Source organism: Eumetopias jubatus, unplaced genomic scaffold, assembly GCF_037043125.1.
Source record: "Eumetopias jubatus isolate StellerSeaLion01/CBP00866 unplaced genomic scaffold, mEumJub1_p1.0 scaffold_10, whole genome shotgun sequence".
In the NCBI taxonomy this organism is placed as follows: Eukaryota; Metazoa; Chordata; class Mammalia; order Carnivora; family Otariidae; genus Eumetopias; species Eumetopias jubatus.
Genome location: NW_028274816.1, coordinates 47,301,012 through 47,316,457, shown reverse-complemented (window position 1 = coordinate 47,316,457; position 15,446 = coordinate 47,301,012). Strand labels below are relative to the sequence as shown.

At 40.6% G+C, this 15,446-nt stretch overlaps 1 protein-coding gene across 4 annotated transcripts; it reads right to left on the bottom strand.

The window, feature by feature from the left end:
• Positions 1-347: 347 nt before the first annotated feature.
• Positions 348-10,483, bottom strand: LOC114224338 (uncharacterized). Of its 4 annotated transcripts, XM_088028453.1 has the most exons (6): positions 10,111-10,327; positions 9,433-9,495; positions 4,046-4,166; positions 3,706-3,792; positions 2,505-2,578; positions 348-2,285 (listed from the first exon to the last, which is right to left on the bottom strand). In XM_088028453.1, the coding sequence occupies exons 2-6, from the start codon at positions 9,439-9,441 to the stop codon at positions 1,092-1,094; spliced, it is 1,485 nt and encodes a 494-aa protein (XP_087884579.1). In that variant the 5' UTR covers positions 9,442-9,495; positions 10,111-10,327; the 3' UTR covers positions 348-1,091. The 4 variants fall into 4 exon arrangements, with proteins under 4 accessions (XP_087884579.1, XP_027979290.1, XP_027979292.1 ...); XM_028123489.2 differs by lacking the exon at positions 10,111-10,327 and adding an exon at positions 10,341-10,483 and having other exon boundaries at positions 348-2,578; XM_028123491.2 differs by having other exon boundaries at positions 348-2,578.
• Between the last annotated feature and the right edge of the window lie 4,963 nt (positions 10,484-15,446).

Below are 15,446 nucleotides of genomic sequence, written 5' to 3'. Positions count from 1 at the left end.
GAACAGGCTTCTGTACTTTGCCTAGAATGATTCACAGAGTTTATGTGCCCACACACAGCTTTGTAATTAGCGTTCATCCTTTAGGATTCAGATTGCAAAGCACATCCACCATTAAGCCTGCTCTGATCTCTCATAGCTTGTTGTTTCCCTGTACTTGTAAAACTTAAAATGTGTGAAACTGACACTAAAATAATGATATTCTTAGCACAGAGATCAGGCCATTTTTCTCTAGCTTAGCTAGTCTCCCACTAAAGGCTATAGTAAGGCTTAATTCTTCAAGAGGAAAGTAGAAAATTTTGTAAGAAATATCAGTGTCACAGTGAAAGAGTTCATTATATACAAACTGATTTTATTAGAGACCAAAAACTTTATTCACACCTTTTACTTCTTTTGCAGCTTTAATTTTTAACTTTAAAACATTTTCTGGATCCACTGGGTGACTAAATATCTTCACATGCCCATTAGCTAAAGAAACTTTTATGTAGGACTTGAGTAAAATTGCATGCTACTGCTATAAGGCATACTCAGTTATAATCTACTCGTTTGCTCTTCTGTAGAACTGCTTACAAACAGCATCATTGCAAAGAAAGATTTACACATAACTCCTACATCCTTCAGGCTGTTCTAGCATTAATCTTCTGATGTCTAGCAAGTTAAGAACTCTCAGTGAACAGTTTGCTACATTTCTCATATAAGCTCTCTCCAGTGTGCGTGGATATAGAATAAGGAATATACCTTAACTGAAGGACTTCCCACAATTTTTACATTCATGTTGCTTCTCTCTTGTGTGTACTTGATAAGAAATTCATATTGCTTAATGTCTTTCCCATGTTACATATATACGGTTTTTCTCCAGTGTGGACTTACGTCAGTTAAGGGATTAATACTGGCTAAAGGCTTTCCCACATTTATTGCTTTCATAGGCAGTATGAAGGCAATAAATGGTCTCTACAGTGTGAACTGTGATGGACAGTAAGGCTTGTACCAGTACTAAAGACCTTCCCATATTTATTACATTCATAAGACTTTTTTTCCAGTATAAATTTTCAGGAAAGATCTACGGCTAAAGTATATTATGACAAATACTCTATTCATACAGTTTCTCTCTTATATGATTTTTCACATGTATAATGATTCATATGGCCTAAAGGCTTTTCTACATTTATTGCACTATTGGGTTTCTCTCCATTATGTATTCTCTGATGGGCAGTAAGATTTGAGCCTTTGCTAAAAGCTTTCCCACACTCGTTACATTTATATGGCTTTTCTCCAGTATGAATTCTCTGATGTACGGTAAGGTTTGAACTACAGCTGAAGGTCTTCCCACATTTAATACATTCATAGGGCTTCTCTCCAGTATGAATTCTGTGATGTTGAAGCAGGGATGACCTATGACTGAAGGCTTTCCCACATATACTGCATTCATAAGGTTTCAATCTACTGTGATTTCTTAAATGCATATTCAGTGATTCTGGCTGGTTGAAGGATTTCCTGCATTTTTGACATTCAAAAGGCTTTTCTTCATTATGAATACTCTGATGCTGAATAAGAAATGACAAGCTGCTAAAGACTTTCAGACATTTGTTGCATTCAAATTGTTTCTCTACAGTGTGAATTCTTTGATGTCGAGTAAGGTGTGAGCTACAGCAAAAAGCTTTTCCACATTCACTACATTCGTAAGGTTTCTCTCCGGTATGAATTTTCTGATGGTGAATGAGAGATGACCTATGAATGAAGGCCTTCTCACATATTCGACACTCATAGAGTTTTTCTTGAGTATGAATTCTCAGATGTTCAATGAGATGTGAAACACGACTAAACGACTTTCCACAGTTCATACATTCATATGGTTTCTCTCCAGTGTGAGTACTCTGATGATTAGTAAGTGAGGACACATGGCTAAAGGCCTTCCCACACTCAATACATTTGTAAGGTTTCTCTCCACTGTGACTTATCTGATGTCGAGTTAGGGATGAGCCATGGCTAAAAGTCTTCCCACATTCATGACATTCATATGGTTTCTCTCCTGTATGAATTCTCCAATGGCGATTAAGGATTGATTGTTTGCCAAAGGCTTTCCCACATTCATTGCATGTATAGACTTTCTCTCTATTATAAGTCTGATTAAGGGTAAGAGATTTGCTCTGGCTGAAGGCTGCCACACTTTCTTTAGAATTCAAAAGTTTCTTTCCACCATTGATCTCCTCATTTTTTATAACAGACTTTTTTGGTAAGCTCTTCTTAAATATATCATGTTTATGTGATTTCCCTTCAGCAGAAATTCTCTGTGGTTCAGAAAGAATAGACTTTAAATAGAAGATGCTTCTAAATGTATTGTATTTGTAAACATTTTCTCCAGTGGGGCTTTCTCTAAAGGTGAGGGTCACTGGTCTGAAATGTTCTACCTGATTTTCATGCTTCCCCTCCAACTTCTCTATATACTCCCAGTCCTTGTTAAAATTTGAAAATTCATGATTTTGTTTTATAATTTTTTCTATTATTACCGTTTGGGGTGAATCTTCGTCATAAATATCCTCCTTTGTTAATAATTTCTTGTTTTCCCATCTTGATTCCCAATCTGAAATATATCAAGAAAGCAAAACACTGCTTTTTCTGTACTTCTTGAAAAGAAACTTCTATGGTAAGAATAAGAGATAAGAAACAGAGCACATCTCCACCCCCAGAAAGCACATGACTGAATTCTCATTTATTCAATAATTTCTGAACAAAGTTCAAATGGAGCAGAGAAAACAGAGACAGCTCACAAAGATGGGAACAGGGTGTATAAGGGAAATGAGTTAAAAACAGGCAATCAGTATGTGGACTAAAAGTGAAATTATCAGAAAAAAACGCACAAAGTCTTCTGGATTCCAAGCCAACATTCTATTCTATACCTACGTTTATGTGGAAGACCACATTTTGTCTCACAGCCTTGGTTCTCCAACTTTCAATTAATCTCAATTTGCTGTCAGATTAGCATGCTTAAAATGCACAATTTATAGTAGTACATTAAAAAGTTAACAATGAACAAAATATTCTTTATCACTCAGAAAGAATTAGGCTTTGTTTGTGTAAGATCTGTGTGAAATCATAGAAAATATTGTTCCTAGAAACCTTTTTATACATTCTTTACTTCCTTTAACACTTATGTTCACATTTGACCTTTGAAGCTCAGCCTGAGGGGAAAAGGGATTTCCCATCTGACAGTCTTTCTTCACCTAAAACGATTGGTATATTTTTCCTTAGGTAGTCTTAAAGAGAACAATTTGTTTTATTTCGTTTCAAATAAAACAACAATTTGAACTATTATGATCACAAAATCTTCACTTTTGATTAGATAGCATAATACAGAAAGATAATAATTTAGGATGGAGGAATGGCTGTTTTAAAATCTAAGCTAAGGTTTCAGATAATCATTAGCCCACATACCACTAACTTATACTCAAAGTGCTTTTATATAATACAATATTATTGTTAAAGGCGAGGGTTGACTCTTTTGTTTTATTTTGACATGGCATGTCCTGAAATAAATATCAATTCAATATGGAAAAAAAATATCTAAGCTAAGGATCCCTCAATTTGTTACATTTGGGATCTCTGAAGACAGTATCCCTAAAATATCCTAAAATGCCTCCATCCTTTCTACAAGCATGTTTAACAAAGACCTCTTATGCCTGATTCTCCATGACTTATCTGGAAACATACCTTTTGACAGTTTTTCCTCCACCATCCAAGGTTCTTTCCCATCCTCCAGTAAGCTGATCACATATGGCTTAGGTATGGAAAGACCTGCTTACAGGAAAAATATAAAACTGTTTAAACTGTGGTTCTCATGGAGGAGAGGCCACCATCATAAAAGGAACCAAAGGCAGTTCTGAAGGATGGTCATTGAAATGGGAAGATAAGCTTCAGGAAGGGCACAATAGAGCTCTACACATCCTTGGGAACATGAAACAAAATTCCAGCCATTTACTCAGGAGAATCTCCAGCAATTCTGAGTAACAGAAGATTTCCCTCTTTGGGGTGAAGAGGGAGATATGCTTACCTAGAGAAACCAGGTTCTCATAATTCTGGACCATCACATCCTTGTATAAATCCCTCTGGGCAGAATCCAGCCATCCCCACTCTTCATGAGAGAAGTCTATGGCCACATCACTAAATGTCACCTGAAATAGCAAACATATTTAGGCTCAGTCACAGTCAAGGCCACTTCTGTGACTGGTTAAGGGGTAAAATTGCCCTGGCTATAGAAGAAAGAGAACAAGATTCAGTAGTTGTGGCAATGACCAGGAATCTGATCTAAGTTAAGTAGTAATTGGATAATTATGTGTTTGGCATTGTTTTACAATAAGGGTAAGAGACAAATATAAGAGCTTTGCTTCAGGAGAGTTAATTCTGTCAAAGGGAAAAGAATTCTAAAATTTTTTAAAATCTGCATTCAACATTTGACAGCATATAGTCAAGTGCTTAGTTGTGTTTTTTATAGTTTACATGATAGGTAAATAAAAAACGATGATCCACTAAGGTTCTAAAAAATGATCCAATAAGTTCAGAAAAAGATATCTTGAAAGACAGACGTATACATAACTAATTTATAAACAAAACCCATTTATGGTATATAATTAAACCCTATACTGATAATCTATAATTAAAATAATTTGACAGCCCTGGGCAAGAAGACTGAAGAATAGTTTCCTGCCATCGGCAGTCCCTGAACTGGACCTTAAGTAAGGGCAAAGAATTAGAGGACACATTTCAAGGAAAATATTCTAAGGAAACAGTATTCATTCATGGTATTATTCAAAATAGCAAAACTTTAGAAAGAGCTCAAATGTTCAGTAATAGTTTGTTAGTCAAATTATAATACATGCAAAAAATGTATGCATTTAAAATGGCATTCTTATTACCTTTCAATGGTGAAACAGACATTGTTTGGCTGTGACAAGTTTTTCATTCCAAGAGTGGTTGATTCAAGTCTATTATTTTATTTGGATATTTTGCATGTATCTTCATTAGTGATACTGGTCTTTGGTTTTAAAGAGGTAATTTACCTTTGTGAGGTGTTGGGAAAATAGTTAAAAAGTCCAATCTGCAGAGCAGAAAATCCTCCCCACAACGTAGAAAAGAACAGTTTTACTACTGAGTAAGCATCGCAGCAGACTGTAACACACTTCATAGGCAATCACTAATGAGACTGCGAGGACAGAAAGAAACCTCACCCTTTTACAAAGCCAGGCATGTATAATCTATAACACAGATGTTTTCAAAGAAATAATTTGTCCTCAAGTAAGAGGACTTGGCAGCATCATTTGCAACATACAGTTCATCCTAAATTCACCTGGTAACTGGAGTGGCCAACTGTGGTAATTGCTTTTACTCCAAGAAAAATAAAACTTTTCCTATCTTTATGACAAGCAGATAGTTAGAACTTGGGAGCCAGGAGCTTAGGCTAAACTCTAACACAGACAGGGAGATAGAGGTGCATTGTCCTTCAGGTTTTCATTTCAAAGAGATGGCTACAAGGCCTTAAGAAAGACTTGACTGCCCTAAAAAATGGGCAGAGGCTTATTTAGCTTTGAAAAAGATTCACAAGCATCTCAAAGGGAGAGGGAAAACACTTAAAATTACAGGTTTTCCTCAAAGGAAATACTCTAAAAAAAGGGAGGAGGGGAGGATCTCTTTCCCTTTTGGCACCAGGGAAAATTTCTTTTTCCATTTGTATTTATTCTTACCCAGGTATTAGGGTTAGCTTTATCATATGAATCAAAAAGTTTCCCATCTTTTCCTACTTTCCACAATGGTTTTAAATGATTGGCTTTTAAAAACCCCACTTGATAAAACAAATTTAAAAATCAATACTAGGGGCGCCTGGGTGGCTCAGTCAGTTAAGCATCCAACTCTTGATTGTGGTTCAGGTCATAATCACAGGGTGGTGAGACTGAGGCCCATGTCAGGCTCGGCGCTTAGCGGGGAGTCTGCTTAGGATTCTTCCTCTGTCTCCCTTTGCCCCGTCCCCCCCCCCACATGCACACTCTCTCTCTCTCTGTAAAATAAATACATAAATCTTTTAAAAAATCAATACTAAATTAATGCACAAGATAATGTTTTATTCCACCAATGCAAAGATGTTTCATATTTTAAGTTTTGAACACATATTAATGAATGTCATTATATTAAGTCTAAAAAAGAAAACTCACATAACCTCATTACTAGATAGCCTTTGTTCTTTATTTAGGTCAGGGTTTCTCAACCTTGGCATAATTGACATTTTAAGCTAGGTAACTGTTGTGGGAGCTGTCCTGTACATTGTAGAATATTTAGTTAGTAGCATCCCTAGCCTCTACCCATTAGATACTAGTAGCAATTCCCCGCTGCCCCACTGGAATTCTTAGAAAATGTATTGTAAACCCTAAGGGGTAACTGTGGAAGCAGCTGAAGCATCAGCAGCATTCCTGTTCTTGGGCTATTGAACGCAATAGTCTGCTTTGAACAGGATCCCATGATCCCCTGGGTCATTCTTAGAACGTGTATTATAAGCCCCAAGGGGTGACTATGGAAGCAGCTGAAACAGCAGCGTTCGTGGTCTCAGGCTATTGAACGCAATGGCCTGGTATGAACAGGATCCCATGGTCCCCTGGGGCAGGGCATAGGTTTAGAGCTATGGAAGAATATAACTCTCAGTCACCCTTCCTGCACCTGGCAACTGCTGGCAGAAACCTCCCTCTCCTCCCTTATCCCACGACCACCTCCCTGTGTGCTGGCGCATAGGAGAGGATGCAAGCCTGCTTTATGGCTTCAAGATAGTTGCCATCCCTTTGTACTCCTTTCCCACCCTTTGATGCATCTGTCCTTGCTTTTCTGATAAAAAATAAAATAAAGGCTATGTGCAGAATTTAGCTATTGCTCTCTCCCCTGCAGAGGCAGTCCTGCGCGGCAGCTCAGATCAGTGTCTGAGAACTTTATTTCAGTGCATGACGACACCCCTCAGCCTGTGACAACCAAAAATATTTCCAGACATTATCAAATGTCCCCTATGGGTAGGGCTAAGGGGGACAAATTCATCCCTGTTTGAGAACCACCACTTTAGAAAATGTTTGCAGTTCCCTGAAAGACTCTCTTAGCCCTACCTACCTATGCTCAAGGTGTTCCCTCAGTTCGGTGTAACTTCACTTCTATCTCTGCCTCCCTGGTACCATGGGCCACCAAAGCCAGTTCCAGCCTTGCTTCTCCAGGGATGCTTCAACTCTTTCTTTCCCCTTCAACTGCCTTGGCAGCCTAGGATGTTCATTCATTTTTGTCCCCAGAAGAACTTAGGATATTTGTTCCAGCACCTATCTTAATTTCTTATGCTTTCTTGCTTTTCTACCAGCTCTGTACCGCTCAATACAGCCACTAGCCAAATTTGGCTATTTAAGTTTAAATTAATAAAAAAATTTTTTTTAAAGATTTTATTATTTATTTGAGAGAGAGAGCTAGAAAGAGCACAAGTGGGGTGAAGGGCAGAGGGAGAAGGAGACTCCCCGCTGAGCAGGGAGCCCGATGCGGGACTCGATCCTGGGACTCCAGGATCATGACCTGAGCTGAAGGCAGACGCTTAACCGACTGAGCCACCCAGGCACCCTAAATTAATAAAAATTAAAAATTAAGTAAAATTTAAAGTTCAGTTCCTGGGTCACTTTAGTCATAGTTCAAGTACTCAATAGTCATATGGGGCTGGTGGCTACCATATTAGAGAGTACACATAAAGAACATTTCCACCACTGAGGAAAGTTCTCTTAGTATTGCACTAGATCACAAAGTCCTACATGTCAGTGTACACTCAAACCCACGTTAACCCAAACCAGCTGGTTAAGCATCACTCCTGATTTTGGCTCAGATCATGATCTCAGGATCCTGGGATCGAGCCCCAAGTCAGGCTCCATGCTCAGCGGGAAGTCTGCTGGAAATTCTCTCTCCCCCTCTCCCCCTCCCCCCCCGACTCTTGCTCACCCGCTCGCTCTCTCTAAATTAAATAAATAAATCTTTTTAAAAAATGAATCAATGAATGATTGGCAACTAGTTCACTTTAGCTTTTACTTAAAAAAAAAAAAAGTTTTTCAGGGAGCCTGGTGGCTCAGTCGGTTAAGCGTCTGCCTTGGGCTCGGGTTGTGATCCCAGATCCTGGGATCCAGCCCTGCGTGGGGCTCCCTGCTCAGTGTGGAGCCTGCTTCTCCCTCTCCCTCTGCTTGTATTCTCTCTCTCTGTCAAATAAATAAATAAAATCTTTTAAAAAAAAAGTTTTTCTATTTTAGTTATCTAATATTCCCAAGAAACCAGACTCTGCCCAACATCACATATGCCACTAATAACTTCCATGCAGGCTTCACCTTCCACCCCATGATTCTACCCTACCATTTTTTAAAGTTTATTCACTCAGCAACTATTTACTAAGCCTCTGTTTTATACCAGATACCACTCTAGGTACTGAAAACAATCAACAAAAAAGGAAAAAAAAAATCCCTCCCAGGGGGATGAGACAAACAATGAGCCTATGCATTTAGTAAACAAATAGTGTATTATCTAGTGAGTGATAATCACTATGGAAAACAACCAAGCAGTGAGAAGTGATTGTTAGAGAAGTTGACTGCAGGTGTTCAGGGAAGCTTTACTGAGAAAGTAACCACTGAGCAGAGATATGAAGGAGGTAAGAATGCCAAGTCCGTACATTTCTGGGGAAAGAAGATTCCAAGCAGCTGGTACAGCAATTTCCAAGGCCTGGAAGCAGTAGCCAGTGGCTAGAGCTCACAAGAAACAAGGAGACAGAAGTAAGATGAGATCAGAGAGGTAAAAGCTTAATTGCACAAAGCTTTTTAAGTCACTGTAGAACTCTGACATCTGAATTAGGGCTACTGAAGAGTTTTAAAGTGAGCAATGACAGGATGGTGGCAGTGGTGGTGGTTGTGATGGTGTAACCGTTGGTCAGATTCTATGGATACGTATGTATGTATTTTAGATTAACTAGAGTGTCTGAATGTAAATTATAAGAGAAAGGAAAGAATCAAAGATGACTCCAAACATCTCTTGACTTGAACAACTGAAAGGACTGATATATCATTAATTGAGACCACATAATAGTACTTTGACAACCATAAAGCAAATAACCTAAAATCCCAAACTCGAATTTTGAATTGTAATTAAAAAAAAAAAAAGTTTTGCTCACGACTCTACAGAGACTTCAAGCAGAAAAATGGTAGAGAAGAGGAGCACTGAACTCTCGAGAAGACAGTACTTTGGAGTTCTTCTGTGGGCTCCATCCTTTGCTACAGTGAAAGGAATCATAGATCTGGTCCCTAAAAGGATTTTGTTAGGCAGGAACTGGTAAGAGAAGCAAAGCAAACACTCAAGAGTTCTGTTAAGGTGGCTCAGGAAGATCTGGGGAGATTACCGACTTACCTGGAACATGACTTGTCAATACAGTCCTCTTTCCAGCCTCCTGTCTTAAAGAGTAGTAGTGTCCTGAGAAGGCAGATCAAGAACACAAAAAAGGAGCCATGAAAAATGAGGCTTATCTTGCAGCGCTGTGACACATCCGCAAGTAAACACTGGGAATCACTTTCTAGGGCTCCATTCTCTCCCTAAACTAGCAGAGGGTTCCTTGGCACGAGGTAACCATTCACTAGGTGCCAGAGGCGTGTAAACCAACTACTACATATTGTTGAGACAGACTCACAAAACAACAGTAATAACGTTGAGAGCTCATTCGATCTTCACAACTATGCATGATAGGCATTCACATTATTCCACATTTCTTTTCTAAACGATGAGAAAACAAACTCAGCGATACTGAACCAATTTGTTGAAGGCTGCACAAATGGAAAGCGTCACTTTCACGACTGGATTGCCTAAAAACCACTGCGGATGGCGTTTTCTTTCAGGGCGTACGCTGCACAATCGCTCGCCCATTTTCTTCTCGCAACAACTCAATGAGGTAAACGCCACCCCTTTTACAGAGCAGACAGGCCCAGGAAGCTAAGGCCCTGCCGGGGCTCACACCGCGGTGTAGACTCGGCACCAGCGAGGCTGTGGCGGCCGTGCCCGGCGCCCGGCCACCCTGCCGGGACCCACACTTGCCTGAGTCCCGGCGGGCCCTCCCTGGCCCTGAAGCCCGGGCCCGGGAATCCAGAGCCCGCACCTCCGCGTACTTGACCCGCGGAGAGCGGACCACGGCCGCCGCCGTCGAAAGAACTGCACTACACCAGGAGAATTCCGCTGCCTGCCCGAGATTTCCGCGAGGTGGACGGAGGACAGAGCCCACACCGGAACAGCATTTCCCAGCTTTCTCCGCGTCAGCGACAGGTTACCTGTGCCTCGCACGTCGCCGCGTAAAACCACACTTCCCAGAAGGCTGCGCGTTCGCGCGCTCTTTGAGCGCCTGGCGAGAAAAAACGGCTGAGCTTTCTGAGGAACGCCACCGCCTGCAGCCTTCATCGCAGAGCTGCTCAGCTAGGACGCGCGCGCGAAGTGTCGGAAGGACAACGGGACCGCCCTCTGTGTGCTTCTTAAGTACAATGACGGCCGAAGCACGAAACTACACTTCCCAGAAAATGATGCGGTCGCGAAAGGTCTTCCGGGTCGCCGGTCTGCTCGAGCGTCCGCCCTCCTGCCGGGACGTGGGCGGTCCGTGCTGGTGCCGGCGGAGAGCTGGCATCTATCAGCGAAAGGTCTCTCATGCAAAATCCGGGGCCGCTCTGGCCAGATCGTGTGGGCCTTGAGCGTTTGGCGCCCACTTGCCCTGGACTGTGGTTCCTAAAATGCCCGTTGTCAGCGGACAGACAGCACTTCTCGGAAATTGGTGCGGTCGCGTCACGGCTGTGACACTGACTGCCGCTGTCATGTGTACAGGTCCTCGAAGGACTCAGAAACGGCGGCCTCAGGTGAGCGGCTTAAGGTAAAAGGCCTTCTTCGCTCCTGTAACCGTAGAGCCTGACCCACTTCTGTCCCCAGAAACGCTGTCCTTGCCCCCACCACCACCCAAACGCCCTATGGACGTAGATGTACGTAGGCCAAAGCACTCTACTGCGGGTGTATATGTGGGTTGTTTCCTTTACTTTTTTTTTTAATTTAATTTTACTTATAATTGTTCATTTTACTTTTTATTTTTGGATTTTATTTGTTTGTTAGCACAAGCAGGGGCGGGGGCGGAGTGGCAGGCAGAGGGAGAAGCAGGCTTCCCGCTGAGCAAGGACCCTGGAATCATGACCTGAGCAGAAAGCACATGCTTAACCCACTGAGCTTCCCAGACGTCCCTGTTCATTTCATTTTATTTTTTTTTTAAAGATTTTATTTATTTTTTTGAGAGAGAGAGAATGAGAGATAGAGAACATGAGAGGGAAGAGGGTCAGAGGGAGAAGCAGACTCCCTGCTGAGCAGGGAGCCCGATGTGGGACTCGATCCCGGGACTCCAGGATCATGACCTGAGCCGAAGGCAGTCGCCCAACCAACTGAGCCACCCAGGCGCCCCTCATTTCATTTTAATTATGCTTATTTTTAAATTATAATGTGACTATGAGTTTTCTTGTATATGTCAAGCACTTAGGTGCATAAGATTCATTGGAAAATGCTTCCACTTTGGCATGTATCTCAAGGCTGTGGTATTTAATTCCTGTAGCATCTGTTGGTGGGAATGCAAGCTGGTGCAGCCACTCTGGAAAACAGTATGGAGGTTCCTCAAAAAGTTGAAAGTAGAGCTACCCTACGACCCAGCAATTGCACTACTGGGTATTTACCCTAAAGATAGAAATGTAGGGATCCGAAGGGGCACCTGCATCCCAGTGTTTATAGCAGCAATGTCCACAATAGCCAAACTATGGAAAGAGCCTAAATGTCCAGCGACAGATGAATGGATGAAGAAGATATGGTATGTGTGTGTATATATATATATATATATAATGGAATATTATGCAGCCATCAAAAAATGAAATCTTGCCATTTGCAACAACATGGATGGAACTAGAGAGTATTATGCTAGGTGAAATAAGTCAGTCAAAGAAAGATAAGTATCATGAGCTCACTGATATGAGGATTTTGAGAAACAAGACAGAAGATCATAGGGGAAGGGAGGGAAAAATGAAACAAGACAAAACCAGAGAGGGAGACAAACCATAAGAGACTCTTAATCTCAGGAAACAAACTGAGGGTTTGCTGGAGTGGTGGGGGGTTGGAGGGATGGGGTGGCTGGGTGATAGACATTGGGGAGGGTATGTGCTATGGTGAGCGCTGTGAATTGTGTAAGACTGTTGAATCACAGACCTGTGCCCCTGAAACAAATAATACACTGTTAATAAAAATTTTAAAAAAATAATAATTCCTGTAGCAAGAGTAGTTTGTAAAAACACTGGCATCACCTAGATTCTCCTCAAGGCTTACAGTAGGTAACAAGAAAAGATTTGCCAGTGCAAAGTATATTCCCATCCATGTCTTTATTATACAGTGACAAATTGTTTTCCAAAATTGTACCAGTTTGCATTCCTACCATGGTTTATAATTATTTTGGTTGCCAATTATTACTGCCAGTCCTTGATTTTGTAAAATTTTCAAATTTTGCCAATCCGCTAAGTGTGAAATTGTGACTCAATGTGGCTTAAATTTGCATTTCTTTTATTGTTAATAAGATTGAGAATCTTTTCAGGTGTCTCTTGGCTTTAATATTTCCTTCTCTGAGAATTGCACATCTTTTGGTCAATGTTCTTTTAGAGCAAAGGCCTTTTTGATATTAAAATACAAGTTATATCGAAAAATGCAGGACTTTAAAGGGGGGGTGCAGAAACTAGGATATTAGAGTTTCTTCCCCCTTGGAATCCTGGGTTTGGAACTGGACTCAGTAACCAAAGATGTTTTTTACAGTTTTTGCATGTTTTGGGGTGTGAAATTCTTCGATTTTTCTCCTGCTAGGGATATGTTGAGCAACTTGAATCTGTGAAGTGGTGTCTTCCTCTGCTCAGCAAATTTTTCTTCCCTTTTCTTTCCTTTTGTGAACACCAGTTGGTAGGTCTTTCTACTCTGTCCTTCATGGGTCTTAAATCCTCCTCCGTAATTTCCATCTTTCAGTGTCTGTATTGCATTCTGGATAATTTATTCTGCTCTGTCTCCTATTCATAATTCCCTTTCCAGGCAATTCTTTTAAATTTCAGTTTTTTAAATACTTTTGGTAAACATGGTAGACACAGTTGACTCATGATATGCATGTGATAATACCAATAACAAGATTTTATGAATCTCTTTGTAAATTTTTTTAACCCCTCACTCAATTTGCTTTGTTTCCTTTGGGCTGGTTATCTTTGTGTGTCAGTTTGCCCTTGAAAAGAGATATTCTGGGGCTTCCCAATATCCTTTTATGAAAGTACCCTTCTTTTCTAGAGATTACATAATTTCATTTTCGGACAAGATCTGGGATTACTGCCAGTCTGAAACCACTTTAAACTATATTTAGATGTAGAGTCTCTGCTCGGTCCATCCAGTAAACCTTACATAGGGATTCTTCATTGTTGCTTTTTCTCATAACCCTCCTGCGAGAATTATAAAGCCTTCCCATTATGAGTCCTCAGATTTTTGGCACATAAATTAAATTCATGGTGGGGTGAGGGGAGTGGCTAACCTCAAAGGACTAGATGGGGCTGGGGGCAGAGGTGAGAAGTTTAAATAGAGGGCTAATCCTTTTGTTTCAATAGCTATTTATGGCCAGCTCTTAAAGAACATTGCTTTCAAAGCCGAACCCCTAACATGTGAGTGCTCCAAAAAGGATAGAGGCACTCTGATGAGTAGAGAATGAGAGGAGAAATCTAGGGGCAGGGGGAGTGGGAACTCACAGGTGTAAGTAAGCTGGTTTTAAATATGCCATTCTCTTGTAAAAGAAAATAGAGCCAAAAGAGATCAGTAAGGAGATAGCAAAATACTTGACATGACATAACTGAACCGATTCCTTCCACTAGCCCTAAGCTGCCTTCTTTACTTTTTCTTTTTTTTTTAAAAGATTTTATTTATTTGAGAGAGAGAGAATGAGAGATAGAGAGCACGAGAGGGAAGAGGGTCAGAGGGAGAAGCAGACTCCCTGCTGAGCAGGGACCCGATGCGGGACTCGATCCCGGGACCCCAGGATCATGACCTGAGCCGAAGGCAGTCGCTTAAACAACTGAGCCACCCAGGCACCCGTTCTTTACTTTTTCTATTAGGCAATATTTATAGTAAATGATTTTACTGTTGGAATTTATCTGGTCAAGGGCAAATTTTAGAATATGAACTTGGAAGAAGAAGAACCAGTTCATGTTGATTCTGAAACTGTCCCAAGACTCAGGGCAAAAAGTAAGTTTAGAACTCAAACTTCCATAGGCATCAAAAAATCGTATATATTTGCCACAGAGAGAAATTCTTACTGAGACCTCTGGTAGAGATCTTTGACCTTGTTACTGGCTCATCCTCCATCTGTCACTTTATAATGAGCCTGCACATTCCATTATAGGCCAAAGTTTTAAATCCAGGAGTCTAGTCCCAACTCTCTTGTCACTAATTTGAAGACCTGTCCATTCCAGTCTGGCGAAGGCCTGAACCCAGAATGTCCAGTGTAGAACCTGTGCAGAGCCTCCAACAAAACCTTCATGTTCTCTCCTTCTGTCCTTGAGGAAATTGGACATCCTACATCTCTATTTATGTTACCAGTATTAGGTTCACACCAGACTAAAGGGTGAACCCCGTGGGAAGTGTCAGGTATACATATATTTGACCGATAGTGTATAGCCATTGTTTTGGTAGGTCAGCTGGGTTCCCTGAGGGCAACTAAGGGCTGGTGTCAAGGGCCCTGTTTGTGGCTATGAGGGGAAGAATGATGCCCTTCTCATTTCTTTTCTTCCCTCTTGGATCATGGAGGAATTGGAATAAACCTTGCCTTACTTCCAAAAGAGACTTCATTTAGACCGTAAGCCTGAGAATACCTTCATGGGGTTTACAAGGGAGAAAGCTCAAGTTTTTCCCACTAGTTGATTTTGCATGATTTCTCTAAAAAGTGGCTTAGAGGTTAGTCTGGGAAAATGAGTGGATAGAGAGAAAGTTTTACTTTTTTTTTTTTAAGTTCAATAAACACTATAGCAAAATTTAGAAAAATATTAACAGTACCTTTAGAAAGTGACTTATGCTCATCTGTTGAGAGGTATTACTTATTAATAAATATAGATTTATGTGTACTCTCATTCTTTTTAACTACTCAATCCATTGTGAATGTCTTACAATATTAGTAACACAACCTATACTGTCATTAGAATGTCTACAGTGTTCCCTATTAGGAATCACAGAAGTAACAGATTTAAGCAGTCTCCCCTTGATGAACTTTTTCTTTGTGCTCAGATTTTTATTTAAATGTGTGAAGAATATCCTCGTACATATGTTGTTGCATATGTATGTGGTTGTTTTGTTTTGTT